We start from the raw sequence: 20,556 nt of genomic DNA, 5'->3' as shown, positions 1-20,556 counted from the left end.
TCTGTTCTTCCCATTAAACTGTTACAATTCTAGTAAGCATGAGCACTTTGCAAGTTGCTCTTTTTCATTATGCCATTCCTTGTCTTCTGCTTTATATGCAAAACACAGGTAGGAGTTACATGATGTGACTGCACAGCCCCAGCTGTATAGCTGAAGTTTAAGCAGTGTAGTCCAAGTTTAAAGCTAATCATGCCCAGCTGTGTCCTTAGTCACGCTTCTCCATCCTAATTCATCACTTCCAGCTAATTCCCAGTAGCTGAGCAGAGTTGTCAGCTATTTGAATTTTTATTACAGATGTGTAATTTCAGCCCTCAGCTCTTCATCCCTCCGTACTCAGGCACTCTGGTCGTTCTGCCCGAGCTCCTTGCAAATCCCTGGAGCATTCTGCCTGAGATGCTGCTACCGTCACCGCAGCGTGTCTCCCTGGCTCTGCTCACCATTGCATGGGGTGAGGGAACACAGCAGAGCAGCCTGCTTTTGTTCAGCCTCGGCCTGCCACACCACGTGCCAGCCGTGCTCCTGTCAGCAGCGGCGAGAGCCCTTGCAGCATTGGGCTGTGATGTTCTCAGGGGAGTCGGCTTTGAACAGGAAGGCTTGAGGTGAAAGAGGAAGGAAGAGGAGTGCTGGGGAGTAGGTGACAGGCAGGTGCTAACCTGCACGTTCTCTAAATCCACAGTCCCCAGGTTGTAGCTCGTATGTTAAATACGGGGAGAGGCTCAGACGCCAGTGGGAGGCACAGCCGACCGGTGCGAGGGGTGGTTGTTCTCAGCTGGCAGCGCCGGGTGCTCCTGGGTGATGAGGTGGCACTTCCAAGACAGGCTGATGAGTCCTGGCGTAAGTAGTACTGGTTAGTGTGCTGCAAAGGGGAATGATTTATGAAGAATGAGTGTCTGCAGTTTTTAATAAAGTGTTTAAAGATATCCACACAGACCCAGATTTTAAGGCTTTCTCTTCCAATTTTAAATGTTACAGTCCCTCTAATTTTGGATTATTTTGACTAGGCACAGCTGTTAAGCCTTTCTCTCCTCTTCTGCCTCTCCCCTCCCCAAAGAACATAAGCCTCTAAAAGTCCACGGTTATCTGTCTTACTGTGAGCCTTGCTGGCTATCACATGTTTAATGAAGGCTATTAACTACCTTGTGATTAAGTTGAAAGAAAGAAAAGAGAGTAACTTGAAATAGGACACTAAAAAGACAATACCTAGCTTGTATCAGAAGATTTAAAACCCACACGTTTTAAAAATAATGTGCCTTAAAGTACACATTTATCAAGAAATTCTTTAACTTGATTTGTTTTGGGAACCACTTCTATGTTTGTCACATCTGAAAAGCTTACAAAAAGCTCTTACAGGTGTTTCTTCAGAAGGCATTTCACTCGTGTTGCCTAAACTGGCTTGCCTGTTACAGTTACCTGCCTTCCCAGCACATTGAGTCAGTCAATGCCTTTCAGAAGTAAACTCACCCCACCTTTTTAACACCACCACATTAAATGTTTTTGCAGTTTTGTTGGTGTTACTAAAATATCTTGCTATTACTAATTTCACTTCTTCGGGTAGAATACGGACTATTTTCTACATCTGAGTGTCTTTTGCAAAATATCATAGAAGGCCAGATCAGGGGTAAACAACAGAAAAACAAACCGTATCGCAAAATATAACTCATGGCGTTAAACAAGCCATACAAAACAGTGGGATGACAAATTTGCCAGTTTATAATGAGTTAAGCAAATTAATAAAGTCATGTTATTTTGGGGACCTGTTTTTTACTATGTCTGATGGTAATTTTCCAGTAGTCTAGTTTTAATGAAAACATTTACTCATGTAAATGAGAGTTTCTGTTTGTTTGTGTTGACATTATTATTTATTTTTGTAGAGAAAAATCCCTCCTTTCTTTATCATCTACTTTCAGAAATCTTTCGGAATGTGCTGAGGAAATGTCATCCTTCCTTTGACATTCATGTTTTGTTTGGGTTTTTTCTTTCATTTTAGTTTCTATGAAGTAGTGTAAACTCTAGCTTAATTTGATCTGGCATCCCCGCAGTTGAACATTTGTAAGTATCTTGTATTGTGGCCCATCTGGGTTGCCATGGAAACCGGAGACCTCCATCCTCCTCCTTGTTGTTGGAAATGGAATGCAAACAGGGCATCAAAGTGACGTTTTTCTAGTACAAGTGAGAGGCCTGTGAAGAGCCAAACAGAAAGGTTTCTTATTGGCTTTATGCTCTTGTGGCCTGTTGTAGCAGTTCTTATAGTACACCCTGTTTTCTCTTGAATATCTGGCAGCTGGGTAAGAGAAAAAATGTGAACATCATGAAAAAGCCAAGCTTGTGTGGTTAATCTTGTCCACAGCTTTTTCCTCTCTATCTTTTCTTGATTTATTTGTCTTGGATTGGGCTGTTAACTAGTAAGGAGGTGCTGAGCATGTTACTGCAAATCATTTGCACTGCAAGTGGCTGAAAGAACCAATTATGTAGCACGTACGTGTGACTTAATGTTTCTCTGCACTGATCCTCTATCCTCTTACAAGAAAAAACAGCCAAAAAATTCTGGCAAGCGTGTTAAAAGTTTTTCACTTGCAAAATAGTAGAAATGCCAAATGATAATTCTACAAAACTGTATGGATTTCACAGATATAATTGCAAAATCACACACCATTTCCCTTCCCCCACGTACGCTCCAGCTGTGTACTCAGCAGTTCTGCCGGCATGCTGGTGAATGGTCGTATCTCCTCCCCAGGACAAAGAACCTTAGAAATCGCCGCTGAATACTAACCAGCGCAGCCAATTGTACATGACTGTGGATTTCCAAAATAGGTTGAGAAATTATTTTCTAAATAGCGACTTGCTCATCAACCGAGAGACAGGCTCCGTCAGCATAAAGGGGGCACAGGAACAGTTTGGTTTTGTGTGTGGGAGAAAAATCTTAGTACAGTCTGTTCATGCTGAGCATGCTGTTGCTGGCCTAAAAGCAGCTGCCTCTATAGCCTCCACTGCTGGTGCAGTTTCTTGAGCGATGTGGGTCACTGGGCAGGCTTCTGATCTTTAAATCGATTAAGGAAATCAGTTTCTGCCCCTGTGCAAAAGATGGGTCCTCCAGTTCAGAGAGCTACACAGTGTGAGAATCTGTGCTGAAAGCGTTAAAGGCTTGGAGCAAAAACTCCTCTTTCGTCATTGCTCTGGTAAACTGGAAGAGGAAGACGAGGAATGTGGAGGCAGAACGCTACAATCCTGCATTATTTGCCTAGCTCTTAATAAATACATTCGAAATGCAGAGCAGGAAAAGGCCACTGAATTACTATTACTATTTATATAGTACAAGTATGTGTTAAATATTTAAAAAGATTTTTGCAGGCTAGGTTTTTGGCCTGTGAAACGTACAATCTAATTGTGCAACCTACCAGCGGGGAAACAAAAGAGGAAAAACGATTAAGAATGTGGGTCTGTAGGGTTAAATCCAGCATGGTTTGCTGGTCAATTTTTGCTTATGTGTATATGAAGTATGAACTTTCTTTCTTCAATGAGATTGAGATTTTTTTTCAAGGTATTAGAAATAACTAAGTATGCCCTGCACTACTTGTGTCACCTCAGACATCCCTCTGGGCGTAGGCCTGATGTGTCAGTGAGAAAGGACTTTAAAAGGGGTTTGTGTGACCAGAAGTGTGCCTTTTTTTTTCAAGCCAATCTAATAAAATATAATGCTTTCTCCTGCAAACCTTGCCTGCCAGTGAGACTTGCTTGTCAGACTTCTCTACTTTCTGGCTCAGCTTTACCTTGTCTCTGAGTGCCCTTTGCTTGTGTGAACCTGTTTCTTACTCCTTTCTGTGTTTTCTGATTATTTTTTTTTTTGAGCTTGTTTTTTGTTTTCCTCTGAGCTTCCTCACAATCAATGACAGCTTGACTGTCTTCCTATGCAGACTGATAAATGTGTTTTGAATTAAGTGTGGTTTTGATACGAACATATTTATACGATCCTCCAAACAATTACCATAAAAATCCTACTCTGTTCGTACCGAATACTGCCTGTACAGCGTGAAGTCAAGTATTTCTGTTTGCACATTAAAATATTTACTTTTTTTTTTTTAATTTCTGCAACATCTGTCACACATTGACGTTTTTATTACAATTGGTTAATAGTTTCTCAACCTTTGGTCATGGTGTTTCTTTTTGTAAAGTTAGATCGCTAGTTACTTACAGAGTTGCATGTATTTGCTGATACAAATGTGTGGGTGTGCGGTATAGATCTTTTAAAACGTTCTTTCCTCTGCTTGCATCCTGCCCCAACTCGAGTTGAAATACAATAGAGGATAGTTTTATCAAATCAAATAAATATGCCCTATTTTCTTGAATATGTGCCATGTCCTATTTGTTAGAACACAGAAAGAAGCCCTGAAGCTTTTTTCCCCAAAGCACCCCTGCATTTCAGTGTCAGTTTGCTTCATTCAGAGGTAATATGAGGGAAAATGTTCTCTCAGCTCCTTCTTTCCTCTAATGCCCCCCATACCTCAGAGCCCACAGAACCAGCTCCCTAATGTTGAAACTCCCCTCATGCTTCTTATTTTGTGGAGGTTATCTGAGAAGGAGGGTTGTGTGAGGGCTTACTTTTTATGGAGTAGAATTTAAAAGGATACACATTATGAGTATGAAATTTTAATTAGGCTCTGATTGCAAAGACAGTGCAGCTTTAAGGTAGTTCACTAGGTTAATAATAGAGCTTGAGATCCCAGTGTGAGTGAAGTTACCAGACCTGAGGACACAAAGCAAGATGGCTTGCTGTAACGGCCTGTGTTTCAGTTGCTAGGTTTCTGTAATCTTTCAGCCTTTCTCAACAGCGCAACATGTGTTTCCTTTAAAAAAAAAATAAAAAAATTCATCAGTGCGAAACCATGGGGAGGAAAACTACTGTTTTGTGATTTACAGCTCTTAGAGACCAGCATGATAGGTGTCTTTAGAGATACTGGAGAGAGACTCGCTGGTTTTAGAAGTCCATGCATTCTGAGCTAATGTTTCCAAACATATTCACAGCTGAATTGTCACACAAGAAATGGAGAGTGAGGGCCAATGAAATAATACTTCTGAGTTTCACTAAGGCTGTCTGATACCTCTGAGGGCAGGTTTAGCTGGTCAGACCGGTTTGTTGCATGAAATGTGTTCATCTGGCAATATATTTCATGGTCTCTGCAATAAGTAGCAAGTCGAGCATATGGTCTCAAAAAAGAACTTGCACTTCATTATGTAATGAAAATATACAGTAGTTTTTGTTTAATCCTTTTTACAAAAAAAGTTAATTTGCCATTTAAATCTAATATGGGCCTGCAGAGGCAAAGAAGAAATCTTGGTCTCTCCCTAAAAGCACACTTATATATGTTTAGTATTGCATGAAGAGGAATTACAAGAGAGCTTATTTTCTATTTCTTACCTCTCTTTGACAGAGAACTCCTTGGAGAATTACAGAAATTCATAAAAGGCTTCTTCAGAGTTCATTTTACATCTGTAACATTTACAATCCATCTTTAAAAGTTTGAACAAAATACTATTAACAAAAATACTCCCCCCAAAAAATCCAAAATACAGAGAGTTTTAGCCGGTTGCACTAGGACTCTCTTCCTACCATTTAAAATGGGGTTTTCACATTTGTGATATCAACAGCCCCTTAGTCTTCAAGAATTAGTACAACAACAGTATAAAAAGTCTCAGCAATTCTGTTCCAGGAGTCCTTCACCAGACTCTGTACTTCTGTATGTGTTAGGTTAAAAGATCTGCTCGCCTACCTCATGGCCCCCAAAACCCTCAAGAGATCTTCTTTATTGATGTAACAAAAAAGGAAAGTACTTGCATTATTTTTGACAGGTCTTCTCAAAAGAAGAGAATGATGAGCCAGTGTAGAGCAAAATATTTCCTTCTGAAATATTTCCTAAGACGTGTGGGGAAAAGAACAAACATTATCAAAAAGTTCTGATGAGGTGCATTTCTCGGGCAATGAGTTAAAAAAAGGTCCCGTCAACTGCAATGTTGCATTCTTCAGAGGTGAGCTTGGCCTACTTGCCAGAAAACAGTGTTCCAAATGGTGTTAGCAGCAGCGGCTGACTGCTCTAGGAAGCAGAAGCACCTCTGCGATGCTTTATTCTGAAAGCAGTTTCAACATTCGGTGCTTACAGGCAGGAATTTTGGAGCTTTCAGTCATGATTCTAGTATGCACTCCAAAAAAGATGAGAGAGCAAGTTATAGAGGCATTAGGTACGATTTGTGTATACATAAATTCAAAATTCTGTTTTACAGAAGTAAGAGCTAAGTGTTGCACAAAAATGTGGTTCTGTCTTCCTTCACGGTGCTGTCCTGACTGTCCTGGCAAATTTTAATCCTAGCTCAAACAAGATTTCATTGCATTACAGCATTGAAGTACTATAGATACATTTTTACAAAACAAGAGATGTGGATGCTTTAGATAATTTTATTCAATGTCCTAATCAGGTTTGTTTCAAATGTATTAGGTTTCAGAATGAACATAATCTTTAGTAGAGAAATTACATCTGACAAAATTCATCTTGTGGCTTAGTTGATATTGAATGCATCCCAACAACAGCGTTCATTGTTCATCCAAGAAATGATTGTTACAAAGGTACTTGTGTCTGCACTTTGAGTAAGCCTGTCTTGGAGGGAAGAACTAACTGTCCTCTGACTACTCAGCTTTCCTGAAGCAACCTCAGCAGCTTCACAGTTTTGGAATCACTGTGTTCGGTCATGAATTCTGAATTTATGTCATGTATTACAGGCTTAGATGGCACAAGTTAAATTGCATTAAAGACTTGAATTGGCATCTTTCGATCAAATTTGGGAAAGGAGGTCCAAAATCTATTAGAAAATTACTTAGACATAGAAAGTGGGTCTTATGTTAAGAGCCTTTAATGATCACTCTGAAAACCAAGTCTCTTCAGGATACTTTAGGTGGCTTCAGTAGCAGCATTTACCTTTCTAAGAGAAGGGCCACCTCTATTTCCTTTGTATTGGAGGGGATCTTTGGCAACATTCACCAGAACTCTGAAATAAAATTCCTATACCATTCTGAACAAGGATGCTGCTGGATCCACAGCTTGGCTTGTAGTGCAAACAGATTTTGTTTCAGACACTACAAAGTTACCAAGACTTGGAAAACAGCAGATCATTTCAAAATATTAGCTGAAGGCTGGGAAACTTACCGTAGAAGAGAAGTAAGTTATATTTATTTATAGAGATGCATGCAGATGTGAGTATCACAATACGTTAAACATAGGAGAGGGATGGAAAAGGATAATGGAAGTAATAGCAAAAAGAATATCACCATCACTCACTTATATAGGCCGGTTCTGTATACAACTTTATGTTGTGAAATAATTTGAAACAGTTAAAAATTCCAACGGATAGTATAAAATGTCATTTGAAAGTGCAGATTTTGTAGTGTTTCATTTATTTTTAAAATAATTTGGATTCTGTTCCAGATTGTTTACAATCCCTCCTTCCAAATTTGTTTCCCTTTTATCTGTGTAAGCATGTGCCGACACTGTTGCTCAGTATACACAAATGCTAATCTACCTTCATGCACATGGAAAATAGCTTTCCTGGCACTGAGTTTAAGACTCCCATGGAATACATTATTAATCGAAGAAGCCTCTCTTTTTAGAAAAGCCTATCATTTATGTGGTCACCGTTGAGAAGGTTATAGATAAATATAATGCTGTTTGTTAACAGTGTGGTCTTCAGAACATACAACAAACGACCCCAGATACTGAAAGTGCATTAAAAAAAGATTTAAATTTCAAAAGTAATTTTCCTTCTCTGTACTCTGGTTGCATATGCTAACGTGATCTAATTATAATGTAATGACAACTTCATTTCTATTGCCCTGCATGCTTTAATGCTCTAAATGCATTTCTCTTGGCAGGTCTCTGCAGTGAGGGGAAAGCATGGTAACTATTCAGTTCCCTGTAGTGAATAACTCCCTAGTTCTGCATTTGGCTTTCAAATGCTAGATCATATATCTGTGAAGTTCAAGGAGTAGAGTTGTGACGAAGTGGGTAGGGTGAGGCTGGTGTCCGTCTGTGTATAATTTAGCCGAATATGACTGCCGCTCAGTAACAGCTTCAGCCCAGCTTCTGCTAAGCCTGCAGTGCCCAAGTGTTCCTTTAGTTACACGTGCTGGTCCTGCAGACTCTGCTGAGCCTTATCAAATACAGCCAGTTGGTGCTGCTGGTATGAAAGCGCAGGGGAGCTCTCATGTGGAAGGTTAATGGAGTGTAATTAGAAAGAAAAATGAACTGCTCAACCACTCTATCTCACTCTACCTGCTCTGAGAGTGACAAGTGCTCTGATCTTTTCTAAACCCTAGAGCAGAGGTTTAACAGTATAAAATTATGACAGTATAACTGTCAAACAAGCAAGCACACTGTGAAGAAGTAGTATGAACTTATGGATAGGAATGTTTACATTCCCTTATGTGGTCTCTGTTAGTACTTTTTTCCATGCTGGATATTGTTCATATATTGATATAACAAGTCTCAAATGCATTTTCCTTTGAGGTGTGTCCATCAAAGCCAGAAAGATCTTTGGTGTTCCATGTGTGGCGTCTTCGTGTCTGTGCCTCACGTAACTGCTACCTTGCAGGATGAAGTGATGGCACCTTCCTAAGGCTTTTTGATGCCAAGGAATTAAGCTTTCATGGAGAAGACTTCTGGCAGAACCAAGAACAGCTATGGTGGTTTATGTTCCAAGAACTAACTGAAATTTGAGATTTAGATACATAATTTGAGATTAGATACTAATGCCTGATCCTGTTAATTATATTAGGTATAATGTATATCTGTTGAAAACTATCATGTTCATAAAATGGTTTTTGTCTTTTATCTAGCACACAGTTTTGTGGGTTTTTTCTTTAAAAGAATACTGATAAACCTCAGTTGTGAAACTGTATCTAGGGAAGTAGAGGGAAGCCACCACACATCAGATCCAAAAAGAACATGGATATTAACCATTTTAACTTCCCACATGTTAGAGGTTATTATATTCTACCCCAGTCGTCCCGTGTGATGTCTTCTGACTTCAGGCACGCTAAGACAGTTTGGTTATCAGGGTACTAAGTTTTTGTCTTCCACGTCTCTGTGTTCCAGAAAACAGGTGGTGGATTGGGTGGCCAGTTATTCTGAAGGCTCTTGCAGTGTCAGCAGGTTGATTAGGGGAAATTTGCCCAGCTAATCCTAGCAGGCAGTCCACATCCTGCATTGCAGTGGAAGGGTAAAAACCAACATCCCAGCAAGTCTGACCTGGGGAAGTTTTTTCCCATTCCAAGTCTAAAATCAGTAAGAATCTAAATATGTAAAGAAGGTATACAATAAACGGCATCAAAGGAAGAAGATAAGCTTGCTTTGCTTAGCTTCTTTTCTCTAGCCACGGCCAGTATCTTGTGTTTCAGAGGAAGGTGAAAAAACAACCCTGAATATATCTGGTGGTTTGTGCCGCTGGACATGTTCACATTCTGAAGAGTGAGGCTGTCTTTATGTGGAGCTTCAGTGCTGGAGAAGCGTGCTGGGAACAGTGCTGGCATTTGCGCCATCCCTGGTAAGGGATGGGAACGAGCAGAGGTGTCCCATGTTCCAGGGCCTGCCTCCCCTTGGGTGTACTGTACAATCTCCTGCAAAATTTAGATTAAGCATTTCCTTTAGAAAGCTATATAACCTTGTCCTAAAGACTTCAAACCATGCTAGGCCATTACCTCTCATATTAGGCTGTTGAGCATTTAACTATCTCTGCATCTTATTTCAAGGTTGAATTTGTCTACCTTCAACTTCCAGCCACAGAGTCGTCATTTTACATTTCTCAGAGAAACTAAAAACCCTCCCATCATCAGATTTCTTTTCCATGTATAAATACCTATACTCAGTGAGAAGTCACCTCTCAATAAACTCGATATGCTGAGCCCCAGTAAGCCTCACATTGCACAGCGTTGTTGGGTCCTTGATTATGTTTGTGGTTTCCCTTTGAACTGTCTCCAGTACCTCTGCATCCCCTGTGAAATAGTTAGCTCTCCATTCTTCTGGCAAAACGCCTGTTGTTGGGTGTTTTTAAAGAGAGGTGGAAGTTCACCCAATCTTCAGTTGTTGAGTGGTTTCAGCCTCACTTAGTGAAGGCACTGTTTGCACTGAGATAAACAAACACAGGCACAAAGTCCCCCCTCCCCCTGCAGTTTAAATCAGGAGGCTAAGGAAGAACCATTGCTCTGTTTTTCAGAGAGTCACCGTTGATTGATCCACAAACCTTGATACAATTGAAGAACAGCAATTTGGGTCTTCTGCAGTGATTTAATTTGATGTCTTCTCTGGGAAGCAGGCATATTTCTTTGTGTTGATCATGCTTGGTTAACTAAAGGGAGTAGTACAGCAGGTATATTTAGCTGGACAGAATATCTGTATTTGATATACTGTTCAAGTGACTAGGAAGAAGATAAAATCTCTCTTTTGCATGAGATGAACCTATGACTTTTTGCTCTGATAACTCATTCTGCCTATGAAGTAGAGATCAACAATGAATTGCTGTGTGATGGGGCTTAATTGAATTGGCGCTAAACAGTACTTGGTTGATGACATAGACAGGGAAAAAGCCTGTCTACTGCTGTTAGTTTGTGATGTTTGTAAAGCAACTGTGGAAATGAAATATTAGATGCTGTTAACAACATCAGAGTAATCAACAGGTGGTTGTACAATACAGTTTGAGCATCCAGATCTCTCAGTTCACAAAAGAACAAGTTTGCATTCTGTGGTGAAATAAAACCAGTGGTTTGGTCATGGGAATAGCTGTAGGATGCACAAGAGTCCTGCTGAAGCTGATTAATTTTTAGGCAAGGGACTGTGTTACTGTGCAGCAGTACGCTGTAAAATTGCTTGATGACTGTCCTTTCTATTTGGGTTATTCAAACATGTGAGGAGTTACCAGGTTAGAAAGTAGAGTTTATTTAGGTTGATCGTTTCTAAAACATTAAATAAGTTTTCTAATTTCAATTGCTGTGCTTGCCTAATTCAGACAAATTCAGTTTAAAGGCTGTCACATTATGAGGTAAATCAGAGGTAGGAGAAGAGAAGCAGCGGGACTTCCCTGGCAGAGGTGTTTAGCTTAGGCAACTGGCTACCGTGTATAGATGTGAATTGCTTTCCCATGGGGGTGGTTGTTCCTGTGTGTTCTCCTGCATAGAAATAATAATCCACACTGTTTTTTGTGCTGAGATTTTATATCCCAAGCTTCGGTGCATGACAGATTTTACAAGACCACATTATACACTTCTGGAAAGCTAGGTTCAGTCGGAGATCATAGAAACATACTTTATGCTGAAGTACAAAAGAACCCTTGTTTCATTTCTGCACAATCTAGATGGCTTTTTTTTTCCCTAATGAGATTTTTTTCCCTGAAACAGACAAATGGGGATAGAACAATACAGAGATGGGCAAGATAAAATTTTCCATGGTAGTCAGCAGTTTAATTTTTTCATTTCTTCAGCTTTTTCATGTTGAGGTGATCCCGGCATCCTTTTACCAGTTTGTATTTGTACTTGGGAGTATTTCTGGGAAGCAGAAAAACCTAAACCAAAACAAACCTTGTCAAACCTTGTCAAATTAAAAAGAAATTAATTTCATTCCTTTCATTCCATTCCTCCTTAATTACATTCGAAGTACTGCACTTAACTGTTTTTCCTGTTCTGTTTTGCCTGTTGTCATACACTTAATTCTCCATTCATTAATTGCTTCATTGTTTAATTATTGTAGCTGTTCTTGCAAGTTTCTTTCTGCTAACATAAGTACTAGGATAAGAAGATAAATATTACATCTATTTAATATATGAGCTGTGGGAAAACATATGTGTACTGTTCCTACTAGTTCAGTCTCTGTTCCCTACCTTTTGCAAGAGTAAAAATTCTAAAATGGGAAGACAGTGATGCATAAGGCATTTTATGGTACAACATTCCCTTCCAAAAATTAATTGGTCTTGCGGTGCTGCAAATGGTAAAAGACATGGTACTGAAAATAAAGCAATCAAGAAGTCACATAAAGCAGAATGGCACAGCAGCTATTTTTTGTCATTTTCATTTATAATTCTAGCTATATTTTTAAATAAAATTTAAAAAATGATAAGCATTCTCCCCTATTAAGAATGAAAGAATGAACATTATTTTCAGAACTGACATAATTCACTTCTGAATGATTTCTAGCAACTTCAGGTAGTGTTCCTCTATCATAAAGGAAAAAATCCCACATTGTATTTCAAAGTACGTATGTTCATGTGTGAACTGTTTACTTGTTTCAGAATCACACCTGCAGTAATTATTTTAAATAGTCTAAAATATAATGAAGTGTAATAAGTTTACGAGTATTTTTAATGACAAAAATACTTTTCACATCATGCCAATGCTATATAACAACATTTATCTGACAAAATGTCAAAGTAGATTTTTATGGAATGAAGATTTTATTTAAATACCGTTTTACACAAGGTACTCTGTGCTGTATTCAGTAATCATATTAAAGATATTAAGACTGCAAAGCAAGCTCATTAATTTAGGGAATACCAAAATTATCTGTACTGTCTTGGTCCATCTCTAGTGCTCATCAGCATCATAAGTGTATTGCTCAGCTTATCCCATAGGACCATCATGGCAGAGAGAGGAGAAACATTCCGTTGCCCTAATATGCTCCGCAGCCCCTTTTAGACACTCAGGAGAAGTCCTTGTATCTTTGTGCAGCTTTTAGCCATGTTTTCTGTGGGCTGAATGCAGCATGTGCTCTTTGGGACGGTTACTGGAGTGTTGGCAATGGAGCCATTGACTGGGTATGGTTAAGAAATCTGTGTATTTAACAAAAGCTTAAAAAAATAAATTAGGTTTTTTAAACTATAAAAAGAAATAGTGCCCATTTCAGCAATCATGCTGAGTAAGGTGTTGAAGGATGAGGTGAAGGTTGTCTCCCAGTCCCACTGCTGCGTTCCCCTTCAGCACACAAGGACCCCTGCCCCAGAGAATCTTTTCTGACTGAAGGATATAGGTGCCAGTTTGATCACCTTCAAGAAGTAGGAAATTATACCGCACTTTTTTCTTGGAATAAAATTTTTTCTAATTTAGTTGTTTTTTTCTTTTTGTTGATAAGAAGATCTGGGTATGAGTCAAGCACAGCCAGAAGTGCAAAATTTCATAAAAATACAGGGTAACCACAGAAAGAGCTGAAAATATTTCTGTAGTCCTTTGATAACTCTTTCAATGGAATTAAATTCCAGTTGTTTTGTACAAGAGTTTTTTCCTCACTGGTGTAGATTCTGCGTCATCAATTTCTATAATTGGATTTCACTATTTTAAATTTTAGATACTATCTTAAAGCAGCAGATGACTATACAATTATTCTCTTTGCTTGCAATCTTTCCACTTCCAAATTCCACTCCCAAAACGCACCCTCTTTGCAGGTTAAAGACTAACTGTGCCAGGGCTTCAAAATCTTTTCGCTTCTTTCTGCCATGGAAGTTTTGATGTCTTTCTGTTTTGTCGAAACGCAGAGATATTTCACTTGTCTCTGGGTAGCGGCAGGGGATGGGGCTGGCAAGGAGAGGGGAGGAAGGCCGGAAAGGAAGATTGCAGAGCGGTAAAATTCCCTCCATCTTCCCCACTCCCAAGTTGGAGCTTATTTCAAATCAGTACTTTCTCTTACCATTTCACTCCCAGCAGCTGGCAACTTTTTATCCCAGAGACCATGTCTTGGTCATTAGAGGGAACAGGTAACAGAGGATCCCTAAGAGCTGACTTCCTGGAATTGGTGGAGCAGGAAAGCGGGTCACTAGCAGGCAGTTGAGCAATTCAAACCACATCAGCTTTGTTTTCGTGATATAAAAGATATGCATTGCAAGGCTGTTTAGTACTTTACTTTTCTCTCTCATTTTTAGAAGATTTTTATGTTTTAATTTTTATAGATTTTTGAAGTTTAAAGATAGGCCTGTCCTTTAGATACATATGCTTTTCTGAATGTGTTTCCTGGATGAAGAAGAAAATGTATCACTACTTTGTTATTGATTGATTGATTGATTAAAATGGAAACAATGCTTAGCTAATAATGTTATACTTAGACCTTACTAAGCTTTAAGTTTGCTCCAAGGATTTTCCCTATCTTATAGCAACATATTCCTGGTAGTTTTTTATACGAGCACAGAGAAGACACCTTTTGGCACAGATCTATGGCCAACAAGACAGAGAGGCAGATTTTCCACTTAATCAAACCAAAATAATCTTCTAATGCTGTGTTAGGACCGGGCCTGTGGTATGAATGAGAAAATGGTATCGCTAAATGTCACAACACTGATTACAATTATTACCTTTAAGAAATGGTCATATAAGATGTCTGGGGCTCTGTGAACTCAGTGGTGTGAACAGTTCTCGATGACATCGGCAATGAAGATGTCAAGACAGCAAGAGCTATGAGATTATGTAGTATGCTTACAGGGCACTGTTTGAGAAAATGGGTTTTGAAGTTGTCTGATAGTAACCATTGCAGAGGGCTAGCAGTTACTTTTTGGGTGGAATACAGTTTGGAAGAAGGGATGTGATTATTAATTTCTTTCATGTTCTGGATGTAAGGAGAGGATTGGCATTCAGCTTTGAGGAAAATTCAGTAAACTTGAAAGACAAATGCTTTTCGTACATTACTGTTGCAGGAAAAGAAACTATTTTAGTAATATGGGGAGGGTTAGAGCTTTCTGACGTGCAGAAAGCTATTATGTTGTGTTTATGTTTATGTGTTTATGACTGAATCTCAATTTAAAATTTTGAATTTGTTAGTAAGAATTTAATTAAATTAAATATTCTTAAATAAGAGTGGGAAGGAAAAATGGCAATGATTATGTGTAAAGAATTAGGAATATTTCTTAAGAGTTCTGTGGTACTTTTAGATAACCTCAGTCTTACTGGCAATCTCTAAGGCACGTAGCTGGGAGTTTATACCAGCCTTGGCAAATTTCAGTCATATAGATTGTACTTTCTGCAGTGCAAACCGCCTTCAAAATCGATTAAGAACAGTCAAATAACTGAAGAACAAATTTCAAATACAGGTTTAATGAAGTATTAAACCTGATTGTAGACAAGTTTCTTTCATACTGTCTTCCTGTTTAATCCCCTACAAAACGAGGCTCTGCTAACGTTGCTGCAGACAGACACGTGCCAGGGCTCTTGTGTGGCTGCAGAACAGCGGTTCCAGCAGGACGCCGTGGAGGAGCTGTACGGTGTCAGACCGATGGCGTGGGCTGAGACTGTGCAGAGGAGGACGCAGCAGAGGGTAGTGCTGAAAATGGGCGTAGATCTGCTCTTAGTTCCTGTATAGGTGCAACCCTGAGGCTCTCGTCTGGTTTTGCTAATTAAGTGAAGTAATTTTGGAATATGTTGTTCAGAGTCCCTCTTGATCAGTACTAACAAACAGATAATCCCAACAGTCTTGCAAATAGTAAAATTATTTCTGTAGTTTCAGTGTGGTATTTTTACTGACAGTTGGTAGAAGCAGCTTAATAAACTGCGTAAGCAATTGGCATGCACTGCAAACTTCAGTTTTACTCTCTGAATCTTAAAAGCATTAGATGTTTCTTCCAATTTAATATCTGCATAATGGATATGGATGGCAGGATATGCTGCTGCCAGGCAGCTCTCAGCAGCCTCTAACAGGCTAGCGTAGACTTCCAGAGCAACGGCGTTTTTCCACTCACGTTATCCATCTTGTGCCAAATATGCTGAGCCTCAGTTATTGCACAAGGCGCTAACAAAAGTTGTGCTCCGGTCCTGTTTTTCTCCAGTTCTGCACGCCGCGGTTCGGGCCCTGGGGGTGGAACAGGCGGCATGTGAATGTGATGTGACTCACCTCACTCCTGCTCCCCTGCTCCTGTCCTCGCTGGCTCTTGCCCTGCCATAGCAGTATGGCAGAGGGGTCTGCCAGCGTGCCTCTCTCCCTCCTCTCTCACTTTTTTTTTTTTTTTAATCCTTTCATTAATGTTCCCTCCCATTGTAAAGAACAAGATGGAAATGAATTCTTGGGCCATTGCTGCTGATTTCTTCCAGTTAGGGAATCAGTAGAAGAGCACCATTATCACTGAATTTCATACAGGCAGCTGTGGAAGACAGAAACTCTCTGTTCATGCCGGGTACAGTAATTCTTTAGCCTCCCGTGCAGTGTATGTGCAGTCCATTTTTTGGCAGGTATTCCATAGGCACGTTGCATTATTTCCTCTCCTACTTTGCTCTGTTCTCCTCTCCTCCCTATCGGGTTACTCTCTGGAAATGTTTTTTCAGCTCTTCTGTCTGCTTGCTGACATGGCACTTTGGTTTGCATGTTAACGTGGTTGATCTTTTCAGAAAGCAATTTTAAATGATTGTTCAGTTACTACATATACGAGGGAGCTGATAGACATGGGCCATTTAAAACTATGTAAAATATCTGAATTAGAAAAATGCCTTCTACACTCCTATTATTTTCTCCTTGTTCTAGAAGGGAACAAACAATTTACAGCTTTTAGGCTTTGACAGCTTTTAGCACTTTTCTGGATGCAGTGTAAAATAGTTCTTAGATGCTGCCATCCATTACCAACTCCCTGAATTTTCGGTGAGGTTGGGCCTGTGTTCCTCTTGTCATCAGAGCCGAGCATGCATCCCCAGCCAGGGCTGGGGGGGGGTTGTAGAAGCCAGGCAGTCCTCCTTCTGTACACCTCTGGGTCGCTGAATTCAGTCTTTTGCAAAAAGGTCAGTCATGTGAGCTCACACACTTCAGCCTTATGAAACAGGGGTGGTTTTTCTGTTTGTGTGTTTTATTTGACTTTTTAAAGTTCCGATTCTCAAACCTGCCAGTTTGGGAGCCTACAACTTTTGTTACCTTCTTCTGGGCTAGAGGTACACATTCAGTGTGTGAGGCACAGCGCAGTTTTAACTCCTCGTAAGCAAGATACTCAGAATCAAAAGTCTAAAGTATATCAACGAGAACGATGCAGAGAACAGATGTTTTGTTAGCTCAGAATTTCATAATCCGGTGTGAAAAAAAAGTGAAAAAAATTGTTTCAGTTGTAAATAGTTGGATTTTTTTTTTGTTTCATCTTTCTGTTTTGTGCTGTGTCTTAATACTAATGCTTCAAACCAAAAATAAAAACATGTGTCAGAGTGCTTTTTTTCTTTTCCTTTCTGTGTAAGTGGAACTGCTTCAGGCAGCCCACTCTGTCAGCACCTGGTAGAGGTTTCCTGACCATTTCTGTTTCCACTTTCTCAATTGAGCCCTTACCATGTCTGTTGACCTTACTGTCCTCCTTCAAAGCCAACCTTGCTGTATAACTGTTTTGCAGTATGCACGTGCTCTTGATCAAGGGACCTTAAGTATATATCTAAATCTTTTTAAAGCTGTGCTAATTTGGGGGTGTTTGGAGTAGGAAAAAAATGCCCATTTTTTATCTTGCCCACAGAAAGTAGAAGAGTCTCATGATGTTTTCATCCTTGTTACAGTAAAGTATAATATGAACCTAAATTATGAGCCCTTATTACCCATGTGGTGACGTGGTTACTTACCCTGCAGGTCACCTGGTCTACTCTTAGATCTGCTGACAATACACAATGGCTACCAGGAGAAGAAACTTCTCTTTTAAATTGTTTCAAACTCATGGAAGCTATAATGTAATAGGAAGCCTTTTAAGCTGGGACGAATAAATCTGTGCAGTTTCCTTCCCACGTAGGTAGCCCTATCTGATTTTCTTTCAGGTGGCAATAATACTGAACAGAATGACTATATATCCGTGCCCTTCCTATTCCCCACTTTTCACTCAAACTGGCTGTCTCTCCACTCAGTTTCGATGCCTGGTGCAAAATGGCATCCCCATTGCCTTGAAGCTTCAACCTGAAGTCCTTTTCTCATCACTGTGTAGGAATGGTGCATGTTTGAAGGAGACAGAAACTTTCGAATCTCAATGCTAACAAGTCTCAAGTGAATATATTCATGAGGTCTTGCAGTGGTTTGTGAATAGGCTGAATTTTGGTGAGTGGCTTTCTGCAAGGACAGCAAGGTCACCCTGCTGGGCAGCGGTACTCCTCTGTGGCTTATTTTGGCGCTGTGCCCATTAGATAACACCAATATTTAAAATTCCAAAACGAGAAATCCCACTAAGCTACTGAGCAGTTCTTTATTCACATTAAATAAAGGTAACTTTAGGTGTTATTATCTTCTCTAATATGTGCAGCTGAATAACTGTCATCGTTTCTGTTTATGTTTTTGTTTATCTGGTAGAAAAGAGTGGTGGAACAGCTTCGAAAGAATTTGATAGTGAAACAAGAACAGCCAGACAGTAAGTTTCAAATACAGCCGTTGGCACAGTCAGAAAACAAACTACAGACACCACAGCCGCAACCACTACAACAGCTACAGCAACATCACCATCAACAGCAGCAGCAGTCTACTGCACCCTCTCCAAATGTGATTGGATCACAGGTGAAAATCTCTACAATAATTCTTTTCCTTGCTAAAGGTGAAGTTCACTAAAAAAAACATAAATTCAAAGAAAAGTGCAGAGAGAAAATGATGAACTTTCGCTTGTGCCCATTAGTGTACCGATATGAATTTCTTTCTATACATATGCATGTATGGGTCTTGTGGGTTTTTTGGGCAATAACCTCCTAACTAAAGAAAATTATGTAGTGTTTAAAAGTAGAATCATAACCTCACGGAAAAGAAGGGTGGCAGTATCACCTTTCTTACAAATAAATGAAAGTTTAGCAAATGAACCTGTCTTTTTCATAGGTGCATGAATGATTGTCTGTCCCTAACCCTAACCCAGTAGGTCTCAAGAAACAGTAAAGACTTTACAGGCACTCTGTGTGAGGTGTATGATTAAGAAAATATTTTTAAAAGACTGACAGAGTGCCCGTTGAATGTGTGAACAAAATATAAGGAAAGAGTTCCCTCTTCTTTCTGCTTGGTTCTTTTAAAACAGATATAACTCATATCAAATAATACTTACCTGAGTTTGCAGGGATTCATCTAAAAGTATACAGTGTAAATTGCAAAGTTTGAGTTTTAGAAAGTAGTGTCTTTATTGGGAAGGTACACTGAATTTCAGTACAGTATAGGATTAGAGACATAATCCCAGATCTCACCAGAGAAAGTGGTCTGCTTCTACTAAGAGGAGAATTCCAGGTTTCTCCTTTTCAAATACTTAGGATCCCAAAAGTGTGCAAATAAAACAGCTAGTAAGTGCAGGGAAGTGTTTTGTAAAAAGAAGCATATGTGAGGTCTTTTTTCCTGTTGATGCAATCTCAGCAGCTCACGTTAACGTGGATAGGCAGATGGCAGAATTCACCCATGAAGTTTGACTTTGTGCACATTGCAGTGAATCACAACCATAGCTTTCACTGATTGTGTTTCTTGCCTTCCCTTTTCCTGGAAGTAGAGAAGGGAGAAATGGTTGGGCTGTTAGTTCTCTCATTAACTCAACAAGTTGTTTCGGATGAGCTCTAAAAAAGTATTTGTGTGGCTTAGGTAATTGTATTTTTGAGAAAAGAGTATTGAAGAAATGAAGCAAACTTAAGGAAAAGACATTTCTGAGAAGTAACATCAATATCAAAGCTAAAACACAACAAAGAAATAAATATTACTGTGTCCTAAAATATTTACAGGCAAACAATGGATCACTCTTTGCTATATCACTGGTCTCTCTTTTTCAGTCAGGAAACATGCCTGCAAAAGCAGTTTCATGTGTTTCTCTGTATTCCACACTTTGCATTCATGCATTAACTTCCAGGTCATCTCCTGGGTTGTAAAAATTGAGGTTTTGTTCAAAGTTAAAGAGCCCTCTAGTGAAACAGTGAAAAAACTGCTACACCCTTCTATCAGTGATACAGTTGTACTTGGAAAGGCAGGTCGTCCTCTCATTTGAATAAATAAGCCAGCTTTTATCCTTAACACTCTTCTGGTTTTATGTTGGTATAATTCTGAGGTAACCTTACTTACTTCTGTACACATTTTACATCTAACATTGTGCCTCTGTCCTGTTGCCCCTTGATCTCTTTCAGCAAAGTCAAATATTTTGTCTCTCTGGAAAGTTTTTTTGTGCCTACTTTTGTAAAAAATACATTTTTCAAGGCTGTGTCAGTAAAGAGAATGCTTTCAATGGTTATTTTCAGAGTAATTCAATTTAGGAATCAAGGTATATATGCTGCCTTAATAGTGACATTTTAACATAATTAATATGGTCCCATAAGAAGGGGTTTTAAAATTTTCATAAAGCAGCAAGCCTGCTAAAAGGTCATGTTATTGTTATGTTATTATGTGAAATAATGCAGACTTACTATGAATGCCACTTCGGTATAAATTCATGCATTGAAAACTTTTAGAATAACCAAGGTAATTAATGCTCAGCATTATTCAAGCTCTGCGATCTGCTGACTGAAACTATACTCTTAATATTTACAGACTTACTAGAACCCCTTGAAAGAGTCAGAGTCTTGTATTACGTGATTGATTACACTTTCCTTTTAAATGTTTAGTTTATGGATGACTG

General features: G+C 39.3%; 1 protein-coding gene across 29 annotated transcripts in view; it reads left to right on the top strand.

Moving 5' to 3' along the window:
* Positions 1–20,556, top strand: part of PHF21A (PHD finger protein 21A) — a 130,053-nt gene that overhangs the window by 83,903 nt on the left and 25,594 nt on the right. For 28 of the 29 annotated variants that reach the window (XM_075754513.1, XM_075754509.1, XM_075754517.1 and 25 more), the window contains one exon: positions 18,288–18,488. In XM_075754513.1, coding sequence (XP_075610628.1) covers positions 18,288–18,488 — 201 coding nt within the window. Of the gene's footprint in view, positions 1–15,929; positions 16,171–18,287; positions 18,489–20,556 lie in introns of those variants that run through there. The other variant, XM_075754533.1, reaches the window with a different exon arrangement.

Source organism: Balearica regulorum, chromosome 5, assembly GCF_011004875.1.
Source record: "Balearica regulorum gibbericeps isolate bBalReg1 chromosome 5, bBalReg1.pri, whole genome shotgun sequence".
NCBI classification, from domain to species: domain Eukaryota; kingdom Metazoa; phylum Chordata; class Aves; order Gruiformes; family Gruidae; genus Balearica; species Balearica regulorum.
Note: the sequence above shows the minus strand (reverse complement) of the source record. Positions and strands in the feature narration are given on the sequence as shown.